We start from the raw sequence: 15928 nt of genomic DNA on the forward strand, positions 1-15928 counted from the left end.
CTTGGTATGGATGAAATGTGGCCTGTGGGTGCTGAAATTAGTGTAGGTGGATCCATCTTGAGAGAGGATCTACATACAAGACTTGGAATCATGGTACCTAATGTTCAGACTGGGGTTGAAAATGCCATCACATTGGTGGCACACCCAACAAATCTCTTGCAACCTCTCACTAGCACAAATGTCTCCCAGTCATCTGTACTATCTTTTGCTTGGGCAGGTGAAAGGTTGCCTGTTGCTAAATCTCTTGATGCACTTAAACTATCCCATGCCTTATACAGTTCTATCCACTGGTGGATGGACACTGGTGATCACAAGAGCCCAATTTACGGTAACCCAGCATAGATGAGATTAAAAAAAATTGGACACACAATACATAATATATCTCAAAAAAAAATGAAGAAAGCAGCAGCAAAGCCCTGGTACACATTGCTCAAGGCCAAGGCTCCCAGCCTCAACCTTGCATAGATGCCCTGATGGCATCTAAGACCTGCTGTGATACCTGCCTTGTCATCCCAATTATGCAGGAAACCAGGCAAGTTGTGGAGCATGCAACTGGTGCTGGCTTCAGCTCTTGGTGGTCCTTTTCTAGCTGGGTCACAAGCCAAGCCTGAAGCCATTGTAATGGCAGGGGAATCATTTGCTCTTGGACCAAGAGCATGTGAGACAGAGCCTTGTTGCATATCTGGACCACATCACAGAAGCTCATTGTGAGCTGAGGATCACTTGGCAAGGCTTCTGCTGCCTCTCTTGTTTCATCAATTATGATCTGATTAGGAGTGAGATATCTATCTGTCACTTGGCGTATGAAAGATATACACACCTGCCAACCACTATGGTTCCATATGCTGAGCAGGGCCTTACCACTTTTGGTGTATGATGAGAAGTAGAGCTCTGGGTGGACAGACTCTTCTGTTCCCTTGCTTCTGATTCTCTCTGCTCTTTTGGCCAAACCTTCTGTGTCAGCTTCAATTGTGTGGTTGGCCTGCCCTAACTGACATTCATCCAAAGGGAAGTCTTCAACTGGAGATATAAATGTCAGAACCCTAGCAATCAGACAATAGCTTGAGATTTACCTGGATTCCTGGTGGGTGGGCGCATCCATAAGCTTATGTTGGCCTGAAACCCCAGCTTCTTATGCAGATCATTATATTTCATGTTGCAAATGATAACAGCATGAATCTGTCTGTCTGAGAAGTGAAGATAATCAACTGCCTTGTCCAAGGCATCTGCAAGACTCTGAGAAAAGCAGACCTCCATGACCACGCATGGGCTATTGGCTGCTGATATTGGTCTCCCTGGATTGCCTGTGGTAAAATACTCCAGGTAGAGGAATCCATCAGGCTGGTAGTTCAATTTTGCTTTCCCAGTCTCCCAGGAGACCACAAATGACCCTTTGGTGAGCTGAACGTCCAAGGATGCCAGTCCATAGACCTTTGGAGTCCCACAAATGGCTGGTTCAGCCAGTTGCTGGTTGATCAGATCACACTGACCAAACAGCCACAGTCCTGGAAGCTTGTGAAAGGGGCCAGGCATCTTGAAGTAGGCAGTTTCTGTCAAAGCACTCCAGTCAAATCTGACACAGACCCCTGCTAATCATGCTGCAAGGAAGAAAGCAGCAAAGACACCAACCATAACTTATACCCTTGGCTTAAGTAGTACTGATTCAGCTCCTGAGCCTTGGAGAAAGAGATAGCTCTAAATTCCTGACTGGGGTTTGCTCTGGATGGAATCCAGGTCAATCAACAAGGTTGAGAAGTCTGGCATGAGCCCAGGATGAAACAAAAGAAGGAACAAACAAGCAGAAGTCATTGCGCCTGACCGTGTTCACCAGCAACCTTCTTTATTTCCTGTTCAATGAGAACAATTGCCTGTGTTCTCTTAGCTCACACTGGGCCCAGGTACGTTGTTCAAAGATGCCAAGCTTGGGTTCTAATTATTCCTATGCAAGAGCTACAACTGTGTTCCTGCCTAGGGTTCTGTTAGAAATTCCAGACGGGTTACTTACAAGGTAAGAAACACATACTTACTAACACAGTTGTAAGTTCTTTGCACCAGCAGGCAAGGGGTTGGTACAAGGGGATTGCTTGCCAAAAGAGAACATAGCACATTGATCAGGAGGATCTCTGGGTTTGGGAATATGTGTGGTGGTTGAAAATCAATGAAAACGTGCCTTCAACATTGGCATGTGACTTATACCTATCAGTCACATGATGCACCTTTATCAGGACCCCCAATTATTGTGGAGGAGGCATCATCCAGTTTCCGGACATTGGCGCTTATTTTCAGCCAATCAGATCACAGGATTCCAGGATTCTTGATGCTGATTGGCTGAAAATAAGCGCCAATGTCCGGAAACTGGATGATGCCTCCTCCACAATAATTGGGGGTCCTCCTTTATCTTTTCATAGATTATCATTTGAAAAGTGAAGTACAAGTAAATACCCAAATCTCAAAAGTCTTCTGTTAAATTGGGAGAATCTTTCTCATAGACTGGTTGTGCTAAAAAGACAGACAGGCTAACCTATTGAAATGGTTAAACAAGGTACATTGGCCCAAGATGGGCCTGGGGGCTGAGTAAGCATCAGGTATTCACTGTAGCCCAGATGTGCAGTGAGAGATAGGGTAGTGTGATTGCAACTAAGTATAAGTCCAGATTGTAACTTGATCACATTAGTCTAATTTGGTGCAGTTGTACAAGTAGCCTCCTCTGCTTCTTTACAGAAGATATGGCTACGTGGAGCTTACTCTTTGATTACAACTTGCAGAGAATCATACTCTATATATATGTCTATGAACAATCTTCATTAACTGGGTTTGCATCTTCTGGATCTCCCAGGTAGTGCAGAACATCATGAGATCCCCTTCTTTTTTTATCCCAAGCCAGATTGAAGCCATGAGTCCTCCTCCACTGAATTAGGGTGGATGAGTTCTAGTCAAGGTGGGACTATTGTCAGGTTTGAGTCATCCCCACATGCTTTGTGCATCTGTTCTTAAAGCTCTTTTGTCAAATGCTTCAGGAGAACTAAGAGGTAGAGTGGAGCAGCCTGATTCTGTTTCTCACTCATTGTGCAGACTTGCTCATGAATTGTTTGGATATGGCTTTCACTTGTTGGTTAGGGGTTGTGGCATGCTTTTGGCTCCATTGGGTCAATGATATTATAGATATTGTGTAGTCCAAAGCGATGGATATAAGCCCCTTCAACAAGCCCTGTATCAATTTGTTGTCTTATTTTGATAGCCATACCAGCTGGGCGTGTTATGTCCTGGCTATTGGCTAACTCCATGTTTGTCATGAGCCTCACCTACTGATATGACTATGTATTGCCTGTCACTCCCTTCACCCCCAGTGCATTTGCCTGGGGAACTTATCTGTATCCATCCAATCTGTTTGAACAGTTGCTGTCTTCCTTAATGATGTTCTTCCCACTTCCTTGTCCCCTTCCTGCACTTGGTCTGGACTTATCCCGTTCTCAGTGCTTCTATCTTGCTTATCTTGCTGTGCACCAGCCCGGTTCACTGTGTAGAGCTTTGGAGCCATATGTTCTATCTTGCTTCTGAGTTGTGTGGCCCAAATACCGTCCCTTCTCCTTATATTTACCCCCTTTCATCTTTTGTTATGAAAGAAGACTGTGAATTGGCTTGGAAACCCCCAAAACAAATCATCTTGTCAATTTCCCACTTTCCCATCTGTGTGAATTGTTTCAATAACTCACAGCAGTCATTTCATTCTTGGTTGTGACATTGTGATTTGTTCTTTCCTGGCTGTAGCCAATCTACCAACCTGGACATCACTCAGGTTCTCATCCCCACATTTACTTCTTACAGTTCTCTTTTCCCTTGCTACGGAGCGCACTGGGTTATTGCACACCGCCAACTAGGCTACCCTCACATTGACTCAGAAAGACCTGAACTCTTTTACCTCAACACACCTCTCAGATTGCGTGTAGATTGCATTGAACGCAATGGCAGATGCCAGATTACGCAAATTGTCAATGACCTCACTTGCATCAAGGCAGGCATCCCCTCTTATCACTCCAGCCACACTGGAAGGACCGTCCAACGCACCTATAAGTTGCACAAGAGTCAAACTCCATCCAGAAATCCTCTGGCAGCAAGAGGATGCTACAAAACTCAATCACCTGCACAGATATCTCATAGGCAACAATGCCAGCAGCAGATCTCAACCCCTAGCGTTCCACAGATTACTGGAGAAGAACACAGGGCATCTTATCAGCCATCTGGATGCTTGGAAACAAACCATGTTGCAGGATGTGACACAAGCAGTAGAGAGCGCAATTCAGCGTCTTCTGACTGCCCCCAGCAGCACAGATCCACACACGCCGCCCAGAAGAGTCTTCACAGTAATAGACAACACCCCTAAGCCTTCTGGCTCAGGCAGCTTAGGCAACAAGGACGTCTCAGTCCCTATCAAAGATGAGCCTGACCCAAAAGGAAAAAGGGTCGAATTGGAGTCACCAGAACCACCTAAAGCAACCCCAAACACCTCCTGGACAATCCCACACCCAGGATCACCTTGACCTCAACCCAGCGCAGCCCTTCATCAGGCCAACGCCTGTAGGCCTCCCAAGCACACTTCAAGTGGCAGCAAGTAGTCCCCTAAGCAAAGGGTGTCTATCAGCTCAACCAGGAGAAACAGATGAAGAAAAGGAGGCAAGAACGCTACACAACATTGCTCCCATCATGGGCAGAGCCCTATCTGTCCCACTTCAGAGAACCTTCAGGGTACTGTCCCAAACTCTTGGCCCAGCCTAAGTGAAATCCAAAATCCCTGCTCCTGAGAAGTATGATGGCAAGAAGGGCCCTGCAGCCAAATCATTTATCCTGGATTGCAAAACCTACTTCCTCAGCAATGCTTCCTCCTTTCCTTCTGATCACAATTGAATCTCCTTTGCCCTCATGAGCGTAAAAGATGGACAACCCAAGAAGTGGGGACAGATCTACTTAGAGAAGCTGCTAAATGGGGATGATGAGCCAACTCTGGAATCCTGGATTACACTTGAAACAGCATTCTTGCACTACTGGAGCAATCCAGCAGCAGCGCAAATCGCAGAACAACGCCTGCGCGAGCTCAAGCAGCTGAAATCAGCAAGCAATTATGCCACAGAGTTTAGGATTATAGCAAACAAACTAGAATGGTCAGACCCCGCCCTCATTGCCTCCTTCCGTCAAGGACTAAGGCAGAAGTCAGAAGCAAGCTAATCAAGTACACCTGGCAAAAGAACATCACTGCATTGGACAAGCTTATCTATACCGCCTGTCTAGTTGATGACACACTGTTTGAAGCGCGCAAGGAGCCAAGAAAAGACAGCAACAGCAGCAACAGCTCACCACAACGCCCTGCTCATGGGCGCTTAAGCGATTATGTCTCCAAGAAGGTTCAGGAAGCAAGAAGAAACGCTGGAGAATGCTCCAAGTGTGGGGAGAAATCTCACAAATGGGAGGACTGCAAGAATGCATGGTGCCCCAAAACAATAGAACGTTATAAGCCTGAATCAGGAAAGGCTGTAGAAATGGAAGGGCTAGAATCGCTTCCCCAAGCAGGAAAAGTCTGAGGAAGTCTTGCCCTGTGTCTAGGCTTCCTGAATCTCCCCCAATGTCTGCTCCTCATTCTTATTGCCTCCAAATGTTTCCACATTCCTTCTTATCTCCTTATTGCTCCATCCTAGGTAGCTCTGAGGCTCCCATTGTGTTTCTCTCACTGGGGACAAGTATCTTGGGGTCCAGCAAGTGTCTGGCATGCTGCAGAACAGGGGGATGGGCAAGGGTGCTGGTGCATGTACCTCTGTTGGCCTGGGAGTGTCTGGCCGTGCTGGAGGGGTCACTGGCGTTGCTGGCCTGCTTGTGTAGGCTGGTGGGTCCGCTGGGTAAAGCAGGATGAGGTTCTACATTGCCTGGGTCAGCTCTCTTACAGATGGAGGTGTGGAGACTGTGGGGGTGGGGTAGCAAACCCATGGCGATGCCATTGTGCCAGATCCCTGAAAGCACCTGGATGGGAGGCAATGAAGTTCCACCAGCAATACGCTCGCTTTTCATACAGTGTATCTGGTCCTTCTTCTCCCCTGGGGTCGAGCCAATAGAGGAATCCCCACTTGGGGTGCTTGTACACGTTGCACTTGAAGAACCTGACCTTGTTGCAACTGCTGGCGCTTATCAGAGCGTGAATGATGTTGGCAGAGCTTTCTAGGTGTGCTCTCATCTCCTCTGGGCTGTTCATGATGTAACAAACAATGTTCAGGCAAGGGTTGTAGGCCAAGGCGTTGATGGAGTTGAAGATGGGCATGCTGGGATGGTAGGGAGCGCAAGTAGAGCTTAGCAGGGCGAGTTTTGGCAGTGAGAGCTTATGAAGTAGCAAAGCGGGCAGTTTTGGACTTGCTGAGTTGCTTGACCATCTTGCCTCTTTTAACTTTGCGCGCGTTTGCAGGGATGGCATTGTCAGCGGCCGGGGCATCCGGATAATTAGGAAAGAAGTTGCGCAATTTGTCCTTGCAATGCTGTGGATCCTTGGCTGGTTCCCATGTGTCCTCATGGGGTGCATATCCCTTCCATCTGACCCTGTACTTCCAGATTCCATCTTCTGCTGCCCAATCTACAAATTTGTCTACTTCATACTCTTCTTCTCATTCTGCTGTGATCACAGGCAGCAGGGGAGTGAATGTGCAATCAAACTCTGTGTCTTGTTTGAAAGCAGACAATAAGCTGACATGGAACACATCATGGATCTTCATGGTCTCAGGGAGAGACAGGCAATAGGCGTGAGAGCCCACTCTTTCTATGACAGGGAAAGGGCAATACTGCCTATGGTCTGGCTTTTTGTTGGGGCGCTGTAACGTGATATTCAAAGCCAGAAGCCTAACTTTGTCTCCTGGTTGAAACTCAAGAGGTGGTTTCCCTGTGTCTGCCTGTTTGTAGCGCTCCTGAGCCCATTTGATTGATGCCTGTACTTCCTGAATAGTCTCAGCCAGTTGCTTGGCTCTGTCATCAGCAATGGGCGACCCAGTGGGCTCCAGGAGTGGTGAAATGACAGGAGAACGTCCATACACAATCTCAAAGGGCAATTTGCCGGTTGCTTTGCTTCTGGCATTGTTGTGAGCAAATTCAGCCAGTGGGAGCCAAACAACCCAATCAGACTGACAATGATTAATGAAGGGAGGTAGGTAAGCCTCCAGCCATTGATTCTTGATCTCAGTTTGCCCATCAGTTTGTGGGTGATAAGCAGTAGAGAAACTAGGAGTGATTTGCAGAGATTTGTAGAGTGCCTTGAGGAACTTGTTGAATGTAGTCCCTCTGTCAGACACAGTGCGCTTGGGAGTGCCATGTAGCTTCCAAACATGCTCCAAGAACATCTGAGCGACATCCTTAGCAGTAGAAGTTTCTTTGCAGGGAACCAGGTGCATCATCTTTGAGAAGCGGTCTACAACCACCAGAATGCTGTCATATATCCCTTACACTTGGGAAACTTGACAACAAAATCATATGAGATGTCTTCCTAGGGACCTGCGGGGGCAGGAGGCGGCTTGGGAGCATAGTTGTGTACATGGCCTTTGCTTCCTTGGCAGACTTCTTTGAGGCATGCTGCAACAATCTGCTCTGGTGTTCTCTTAGGGATGACAGGTAAGGTCTGGCAGAAGTCTTCTCCAAAAGCCACAGTGATACCTCCAAATGGCTTGTCTGGATAATTTGCAATACCTTTGCAGGTGCTGTCAGATGCCTCAGCACAGAATCTATGCTGCATAGGTACTTCATCCCAGATAATTAAATCTGTATGTGCAATAAGGGCAGCAAGTTCTGAGCGCTTTGAGATATTTCAAGTACTGTTCTCCTTGATCTCAATTGGGATTTTGAAAACAGAATGTGATGTCTTCCCTCCTGGAAGCAGGAGAGCAGCTAGTCCAGAGGATGCAACATATATCACAATTTTCCCTTGAGCACAAACAGTAGTGCATAAGGTCCAGTACAAGAATGTTTTGCTAGTCCCAGCAGGTCAATCAAGGAAGAATGTGACCCCAAGATCATTTTGAACTGAGGCAAGTACTTGGTTGAAGGCAGCAAGCTGTTCATTGTTAAGCTGTTGTTGAAGCTGATCCTCCAACCCCTCAGGCTGTGCATTGTGTAATGCATACTGCTCCCAGATGAGACAGTTTTGTCCTTGGTTGATTTGATCCCAATTCTTTTGGCAGGTTGGCATATTGACATCCTGCATATTTGATCCAGTCTCAAGGACTAAAACTTCAACCAGGTAAAGACCAAAATCATAAACATCTTCATCCAAGGCATGTGGACAGTTCCAGGGCTCTTGACTTAGTTTGTATCTAATATCATCACAGATTTGAGCGCAGAACTGAATCCATAGCTGTGCTGGGTCCATAGGATGGCAAGCAGTTAAGGTGACCACAAAGAGGTGGCACAGGTGCCTTCCAGTTTTATACTGGGCAGCTTCTGCAAGACATTTGGCCCACTCCTCATCACTCTCCAGTAGTCCTTGTGCAATGCAAACCTCTTTGAAAGTGGGAAAGACTTGGCCTTCAAAGGTACAGAGGCTTTCAAAGGAAGTGGGGCCATGCACCACAGTGAGAAGAGTTCTAAGGTAGAGTCTTTCCCCACTGTTTGGTGGAACAAAATACATCTGTCCAATAGCCCCAGTGGAGAACCTGACAACCCCATTGTTCTGTGTAAGCCTCTGCAAAGAGAACTTCCAAGTGATCTTATTCCAGGTGAACTTGTTTGGAATTTCTTGATAGACTAACTCATTTGCAAATCTGCAGACTTCTTGATTTTTATATGCATTCAACTTGAAGAAGGCAGTGAGAGAAGTGTCCTTGGCTGCAGAAATCACATTCTCAATCAATTGGCCTGCACAGAAGGAAACTGATTGCTGCTCAGGGAGATGGACTTGTAGATGGACAATGTTGGGTACCTCCTGATGCAGGGAGAACTTCAAAAGCCACCAAAGTGCTTCATAGGGGATACCCAGCATGCATCCAAATGTGTCTTGATCTCATCCAGATTTTGAGCTTGCTGTGCATCCCCTTCAGCATTTGTGGTGAGCTCTATGGATATTCTATCACCCCCCTTGTACACATACTTGAGGACATATTTGATTGCTCCAATCCCAGAGCATGTCTCCACATTCATATGGCAGGTGTACTTTTTGGACAGGAATGGATTGTAGGGAACAACATGTGTATTATCAAAGGTAATTTCAACCCCACTAATAACCTTTCTGAAAGTTTGACCATTGTCCCTATGCCAGTAGAGGGGGTATGAGTCAGCAACCATAATAGTCTGTGCATTCCATTGCTTCAAGGGATAATAGCCCTTTGTGCAGGCCTTTTTGTCCTTGTCCCAGCATGGAGCATGATGCTCAGGACCACATGGGCCATGCAACATGGAAGAAGTGACTACTGCATATAGGGCAGGGTCTGCACCTGGGCCTTCTGCAATTGGAAGCTCAGCACAAATAAGCTCATCTACATTACCAGGCTCCAGGATGTGAGATGCACACTCCAACCATACTGATAGGTGCATGTGAGGCAGGCCTCTCTTCTGGAATTCAATGGTGTGAACATGTGCAATGCATTTCCCAAAAATCCCTTTTTGAGTGATATCCTCCATCAACTGGTGGCACTTCAGCTCAAAGACCCAGGTAATGAGATCTGACCTGTCAGAATAAGTTTGACCTGGCAGCAGAGCACTATGTATCTCTGGCCACTTTGGATTAGCTGTCATTGCGATGAACAGCTGTGGCTCACCAAGGTAACAGGATATAGCCATGGCATCCTGATAGCTCTCAGTCATCCGTTGTGGGCTGCCATATTAAGAAGATGGGAGAATATAACAGCCAACCTGTTCTCTATGTGTGAGGTTATCACTCAAGAGTGCATCACATAGGCCACTGTACAACTCCACTGTGAGTAAAGATTGGTTGTTACATAGCCAAAGCAGTCTACTCTGATCAGCAATGGCCCAGACATCCACCAGGTACTGTTGGAGTAAACATCCAGCCTGGAAGATGGTTGAAAAGGTTCCATTGGCACCAGGATAGTGGGTTTGAGCATCTGGATCCTCACAACTGAACAGATAATAGGCATAATACTCTCTTTCTGATACAACACTTCTTCTCTGCTGTTGATTGCCAGCTGGGCCATTATCCTCCTCATCATTGTCTGGCTCATGCCCTTCTACATACAATTGAGCAACTCTTTGAGCTGCTTGAGGGTGCAAGCCAGGCTGCCATTGCTGGCCTTGAATGGGTATGTGTCTCTGGAACCCATGCTCACCCTTAGGAAAAAGTAGAACATAATACAGACATGCATATGCAGGGTTCCATGAGCTCATCCTTTGAAAGCCTCCATCATGCTTGAACAGCACAATATCATGCTGCTGGTTCAAAGCATTATCAGCCAAGATCACTGGTGGGGAGATTGTATCTCCTTTCAGTGTCCTGCTGCTGGCAAAGAACAATGGACACGGTCTGAACAGATTGTTCTTGCATCCTCTGCCATGCTTGCTTATACAGAGCAGCATACCCATGTGACTCATGAATCACCCCATTGAGCAAGCGCATCAATACTGGGTCAATTCCAGCATTATGTTGGTTCCTTGTGCAGGAATTAGCAGCATCATGTGAATCATAAAGATAGAGTTGGGCATATTGAGGCTGCTGACCCTCTGGAGCCCTGTCAAGCACCCCAGAAAGGTGATAAACCTCCCCCTCCCCAATTTTGAAGATATAAGGCCCTTGACCTGCAGGCACCTTGCCAATGCTGCATTGAGAGCTTGAATGTTTTTTTTGGAAGTTTTGAGAGAGGTGGTGCCTCCCTGTATAAAGCCCCCAAAGCTCTCTTGGTGGACATCTAGGGGGAGGGAGTACAATCTGCCCTGAGAGACAGCCTGATACTAAAGTAATTGTATTCCCCTTTAGATGCTCAGCATCCCAATGCCAAGCTTGACACTTAGGACATCTAACATTCATTGGCCCTAAATCATGTTGCCCAGTGCAAGGTAACCAGCTAACAACACAATCACATTTTCCTGTTGCTGCAGTGCGCACTTGGGCTGCCTCATTTAGCTGTGCTGGTGGTAATGGCTGCTCATTAGGCTAGTAAGATTTATAAGACTCTTTTCCTAATTTTCCCTATGCCAAGCAACTTACCTGTGGGTGGGCATGCACTCCTTGTTCAATATTATTGCCTGGAGGTTGTTGATTAATGGTTTCCTGTATCAAAAGGTCAGTAAGGCAAAATTTTATGTGGCAATTGGTTTAATGCTCACTTGATTATCCTCAATGTTCACAGGTACTTGCTGATTTTCTGGGATTTGAGGTGGGTCCAATGGGGCAGGCAGCAATTCTTCTGGGATCAGGGCTATGTTTGGGGGCTGGAACTTCTTATTAATACCATTTACATATCCTTTCTACCTATTGATTGGTTCACCTGCTGAGCTTGCATTGCCTGAGCAGCTGCTTCCCTCTCTGCACGCTCCCTTGCTTGCCTTGCCCTCTGAGCCAAAGCTGCATGGCTGGGCCCAGGTGGGGGGTTCTAACAAAGATAAGTATGAGCCAAGACACTAAAGAGATAGTTATATCAACCTACCAAAGGATTGCTTTGAATAGTCTCAGCATTGGGAGCTGCCACTAATGTAAACTGCCTGTGCTGAGCCAATTGATGGTTACCAAATGCTTGATTTCTAGCTGGTGGATCTACAGACATGACTCCAAACTGTGCTGCTGGTAGGGAGCTGGAAGGAGTGCATTGGGCATTGGGACTGATTTGTGCTTGCTGCTCATGGTCTTCACCCCTGGCCTAGGCTCAATTTCTCTCTGGGATAGTAGGCTGAGACCTTATGGAGTAATGAGATTAGTACTCCAAAAACAACACAGTACTATTGCATGATACCCACATTTTCTTATTGAGAAAGTGCCTAAAAACACTTAAATATTTTGGAAGGTAATACCCCTATTCACAAATAGCCTGCAAGTTTGTTGTATTTTTACTTCAATTATTGCCCAACAATGGCCCTCTGTTTAATGTGTAGCTCACTTTATTTTGGTTGCAATGGTTTTGATATGGGGAGATTGCAATTTTGATTGATCCACACTGTAATTGATTTTGTTCTTCTTCTCCCCACATGGTTGGACCTGGGTATTTTTTGGCCCACACCCTTTGGTGAAAAACATCCCAGTCTTCTTTTGGGGGTGTCTGATTACAACATGGTAATCAGACCACTAATCAAATGTGCCAAAATTTGCAATTAGCAGGGGGAGAGCTTTCTCCTGCTGTTTTGACGCTTAAGCCCCTTAATATAATTTGTTTGCGCCCCCTCTAGCATCCAAATGAGCATAATATTGTCCAAATTGGTGAACTATTGGCTGAGATAGAGGTACTTTATATTGTTCTCCTCTTTTTTTCTCTCACAGTGTACTTATACCATTATCTATCAAGTGATATAAATGTATATTGTCTTGCAACTCCTTTTGAAACTAACATAGTCTTTTATTTAATTGCTAATAGTATATGTGGGCACTTTATTATATACACTGATATACACTGATACAATGCTTTGTGTCCATGCTGGATCCCCCCTGGCTGCCAGGCTGGCTTGGCACTTAAGCTGTGCTGGACCCTGATTTGTTGTCAATTGTTAAAAGTTGTGTAAGTACAGGAGTAAGAAAGAATCACTACATACAGAATGTATATGGGAATAACCAGTAACTAGTATTAAATATCAGAATATATGCGCACAATATATGCACAATATATGCTAGGTTTATCAGTAATAAACAACTCCTAACAAATAGTCTACCAACTATGAAGTGCAGGTGGTTGGTTATGTATAGTACCTTAGACTAGTGTTACTTAAGCCTAAGTGACTAAGGGTATGTATACTTAAGGTCTCTGGGATAGTACCTTAGGTAAGAGGGTTACCTGACTAATGTACAGGATTTATAGGATTTGCCTGAAAACTATAGGACTTATGGATGCTTAAGTAAGACTTCAGACTTATGGGGTTTACCTAAAATATATCTAGGATTTAAGAGATATTGTAGATAAAGCTATCTACAATATGGGGGGTATGGTGGATTGAAACACTATCACTCAATCACAACAATCCTTACAGTATTGTTGCACTATACTCAATGTTGAGCTCAACAACTGTGACAGTCAAGGGGCACAGGGTTGCAGTAAGTATACTAATAGGTTACCCTGTGTCTGTTGGGACTGGCCTATGGTCTTAGTGCGCCAAATAACCTCCTATGCTATTTACAGTGAGTCAATCACCAAAGTAAATGCACAGATAAGCTGTCAAAGGCTTGTGTGTATATGTCAATATATAAGAGTGGATAAATGGATGCATTAGAAGCGTCTTCACAGGGTCCTTTTATACCCTGAGAAGGTGCACAAACAAGTATATACATGATTGATACCAAGAGGGGGTACAGGAGGTACATGTGGCAACTGAAACACTTAGGAGAGTCAATACTTTGGTACATAGTAAACAATAACAGTTCCTAATATTTGCCCCAAGGCAATGTTTGCCCTAAGGCAGTATTTACCTGAGTGGGTCCTTGGGTGTCCCAAGGCTAAGTGTTTCATCCTTGGAGTAAACAGTCCCAAAGGTAGGATACCATTGTACTGGGTACTTACAGTAAACAGGACATAACTCCGCCAAATGTTGTCTGTTTTGGGAGTTTGACCCAGCGTTCTGGAGCGCACCAACAGGCGCACCTGAGCGCAAGCGATTTGGCAGTGTGGGATGCCCAGGTGATGGAGAAAAGGCGCATTTAGTGCATCGGCGCTTAAGCGCTGATTAAGCGCCAGAGCACTTGCCTATGCAACAGGGGGGACCCTGAATATTTCTGTGTGTAGCCACAAGATAGAGTCTTGAATAATAAATACTACAAATAGGAGAAATATTACTTGTTACTGTTTATCTACTCAGCTGAATTTATATATATTTAAATGAGTGAGAATACAGCATATATGCTAAAGATATTGCATATTAAGGGTATTCCTGAGGCTTATAGGTTTTGCAAAGGTTGTGATTGGATAGAGGGACCTTGAAAACCTTAGTTTGCATCTTAATCTCATATATTTACTGTAAGATTACTTGTGTAATTAATAAAATAAGTACAGATTATAAAAGGAATGTCATATCCATAACATCAATAATGTCACTGAGGTTAGTCAGCTTTCTCACAGCTTCCCTTGCTTTAATGGATAATTGCATACCAAGTATGCAACTCTGCATGAGTAGGACAGTAGATGATCACATGACTCACCCTAACATGGCTGTGGGCAGTATAGTTGCATACTTGGTATGCAACTCTGCATGAGTAGAGTGGTGGGTGGTCATGTGACTCACCCTAACATCATTGTGGGTAGTGTAGTTGCGCACAAAGTATGCAACTCTGAGTACAAGGAGTAATGATTTATCATGTGACTCACCCTAACATGGACCATGGTGGTATATTTCTGCATGTTGTATGCAATTCTGTGTGGGATGGGTGGTCAGTTGTCACATGACTTGCCCTAACTTAGGGGAGGGTGATATTGCTGTTTGTACAGTATGCAACCTTTTGTAGGAGGGCTGATGCTTTCCCTATGATCCACCCTAACACCATGTGTGGGTTGTGTACACCTGGTTCCCACCCTGTGCCATATCACAGTTCACCCTGCAGTATAGCTTGGTTCACCCTACACCTACCTACTACTTTGTAATAACCTAGGACAAAATATTGGGACTGTATGGTCTAGTCATAGGACTGGTTCAATTTCAGGTATTTCCATTCTCTTTGGCTTATGAGATTGGGCTTCATAAATATATCTTCAGGTCCCCTATAGCTAAGGTACAGATGTCAGTGTATTATAGACTCACTGTGTAGTGGTCTACATGCTATATGTAGCAGGTGTTTAGGACTGTATCTACCACAGGTATATCTGCTAAGACCATATACTCTGTAACTACTGCTATCTGCAATGGAAACAATGCTTAACATGGCATTAAGACTACTAATTGTGTGATGGGGTGAGATGCATAATGGCCAAACTACCCCAACCCACTGGTGAGTGAGAAGGCTAAGGCCCTAAATACTGTTGCCACTGATATCACACCTGTCTGAATGGTAGACAAGGCAAATCAACTTGGGGATACCAAGAAATTGCCCTGGGGCTCATACACAAGTAAACAACTAATTATAAATTGAGAAATGCAAATATTGTACTCACCAAGAAGCTACTGCACATTGCACATTGCACAGGAGGAGCATCACATAATCTTGACACCAAGGTCACATGACCTGAAAAGTCAAGATATTGCCTTTGTATAAAATACTAAACATAACCAAAAAAATAGTCCAATTCCAATGGTGTTATTAATGAAAGTATAACACAGAGACCTCAAGTGACAAGTGCTCTCACCTAAAGTAGATTACCAAGAGACCCTAAATGAACCTATTTAGCCACACTTACTGATGACACTTAAACTTCAGCCATGTAATTCCAACTCACTTACACAGGCAAACACCCACATGTCACTGCTGTAAGACTATTTATCAGTATTCTTTTTCAACACATGATCCTCTAATTGTGCCCACAGCAAGGGGGGCAGGGGAGCTGTTGTAAACAGAGTAGAATAGAACTGGCCAGAATTGAACCAACTTGACCAGTGAGCCATAGAGCCCTACTATATCTCCGCTGACAACCTATGATTACACCTGCTACCCCCCAAATTTGGGCTTGGGCCAGCATGCAACCACTTGTACTGGTCATGTGACCATGTCCAGGACAGGAGTGCAGCATTCCCCAAAGACATAAACTTTTGTTTATCACTCTGCATCTCCTATACACTGAGTAGCAAAAGTATTGCAGGCCAGGACAGGTCAAAAGTTTACCTCCATTGCTGAGCAGCC

At 45.1% G+C, this 15928-nt stretch overlaps 6 protein-coding genes across 6 annotated transcripts; 2 read left to right on the forward strand and 4 right to left on the reverse strand.

The window, feature by feature from the left end:
- Positions 1-451: 451 nt before the first annotated feature.
- RhiXN_05496 (uncharacterized protein) lies at positions 452-1533 on the reverse strand (the record flags this gene model as incomplete). Its single annotated transcript, XM_043325312.1, has 3 exons — positions 452-766; positions 821-1020; positions 1074-1533. The coding sequence occupies 3 exons, from the start codon at positions 1531-1533 to the stop codon at positions 452-454; spliced, it is 975 nt and encodes a 324-aa protein (XP_043180744.1).
- A 2429-nt stretch (positions 1534-3962) lies between these two features.
- RhiXN_05497 (Retrotransposon-derived protein PEG10) lies at positions 3963-4538 on the forward strand (the record flags this gene model as incomplete). The annotated part of the gene is made up of 1 exon (XM_043325313.1): positions 3963-4538. One exon carries the CDS (start codon positions 3963-3965, stop codon positions 4536-4538), a length of 576 nt encoding a protein of 191 aa, XP_043180745.1.
- Positions 4539-4917: 379 nt separating this feature from the next.
- Positions 4918-5573, forward strand: RhiXN_05498 (Retrotransposon-derived protein PEG10; the record flags this gene model as incomplete). Its single annotated transcript, XM_043325314.1, has 2 exons — positions 4918-5156; positions 5192-5573. 2 exons carry the CDS (start codon positions 4918-4920, stop codon positions 5571-5573), a joined length of 621 nt encoding a protein of 206 aa, XP_043180746.1.
- Positions 5574-5670: 97 nt separating this feature from the next.
- Positions 5671-6301, reverse strand: RhiXN_05499 (uncharacterized protein; the record flags this gene model as incomplete). The annotated part of the gene is made up of 2 exons (XM_043325315.1): positions 5671-5881; positions 5931-6301. The coding sequence occupies 2 exons, from the start codon at positions 6299-6301 to the stop codon at positions 5671-5673; spliced, it is 582 nt and encodes a 193-aa protein (XP_043180747.1).
- Positions 6302-6359: 58 nt separating this feature from the next.
- On the reverse strand, positions 6360-7418 carry RhiXN_05500 (Retrotransposable element Tf2 protein; the record flags this gene model as incomplete). Its single annotated transcript, XM_043325316.1, has 3 exons — positions 6360-6573; positions 6624-6646; positions 6723-7418. The coding sequence occupies 3 exons, from the start codon at positions 7416-7418 to the stop codon at positions 6360-6362; spliced, it is 933 nt and encodes a 310-aa protein (XP_043180748.1).
- A 584-nt stretch (positions 7419-8002) lies between these two features.
- Positions 8003-11772, reverse strand: RhiXN_05501 (Helitron helicase-like domain at N-terminus; the record flags this gene model as incomplete). Its single annotated transcript, XM_043325317.1, has 9 exons — positions 8003-8938; positions 8989-9798; positions 9865-10401; positions 11072-11119; positions 11174-11236; positions 11293-11397; positions 11454-11558; positions 11613-11672; positions 11728-11772. The coding sequence occupies 9 exons, from the start codon at positions 11770-11772 to the stop codon at positions 8003-8005; spliced, it is 2709 nt and encodes a 902-aa protein (XP_043180749.1).
- Positions 11773-15928: the final 4156 nt, after the last annotated feature.

The sequence above is a fragment of the Rhizoctonia solani genome, chromosome 6 (assembly GCF_016906535.1).
Source record: "Rhizoctonia solani chromosome 6, complete sequence".
Taxonomy (NCBI): Eukaryota; Fungi; Basidiomycota; class Agaricomycetes; order Cantharellales; family Ceratobasidiaceae; genus Rhizoctonia; species Rhizoctonia solani.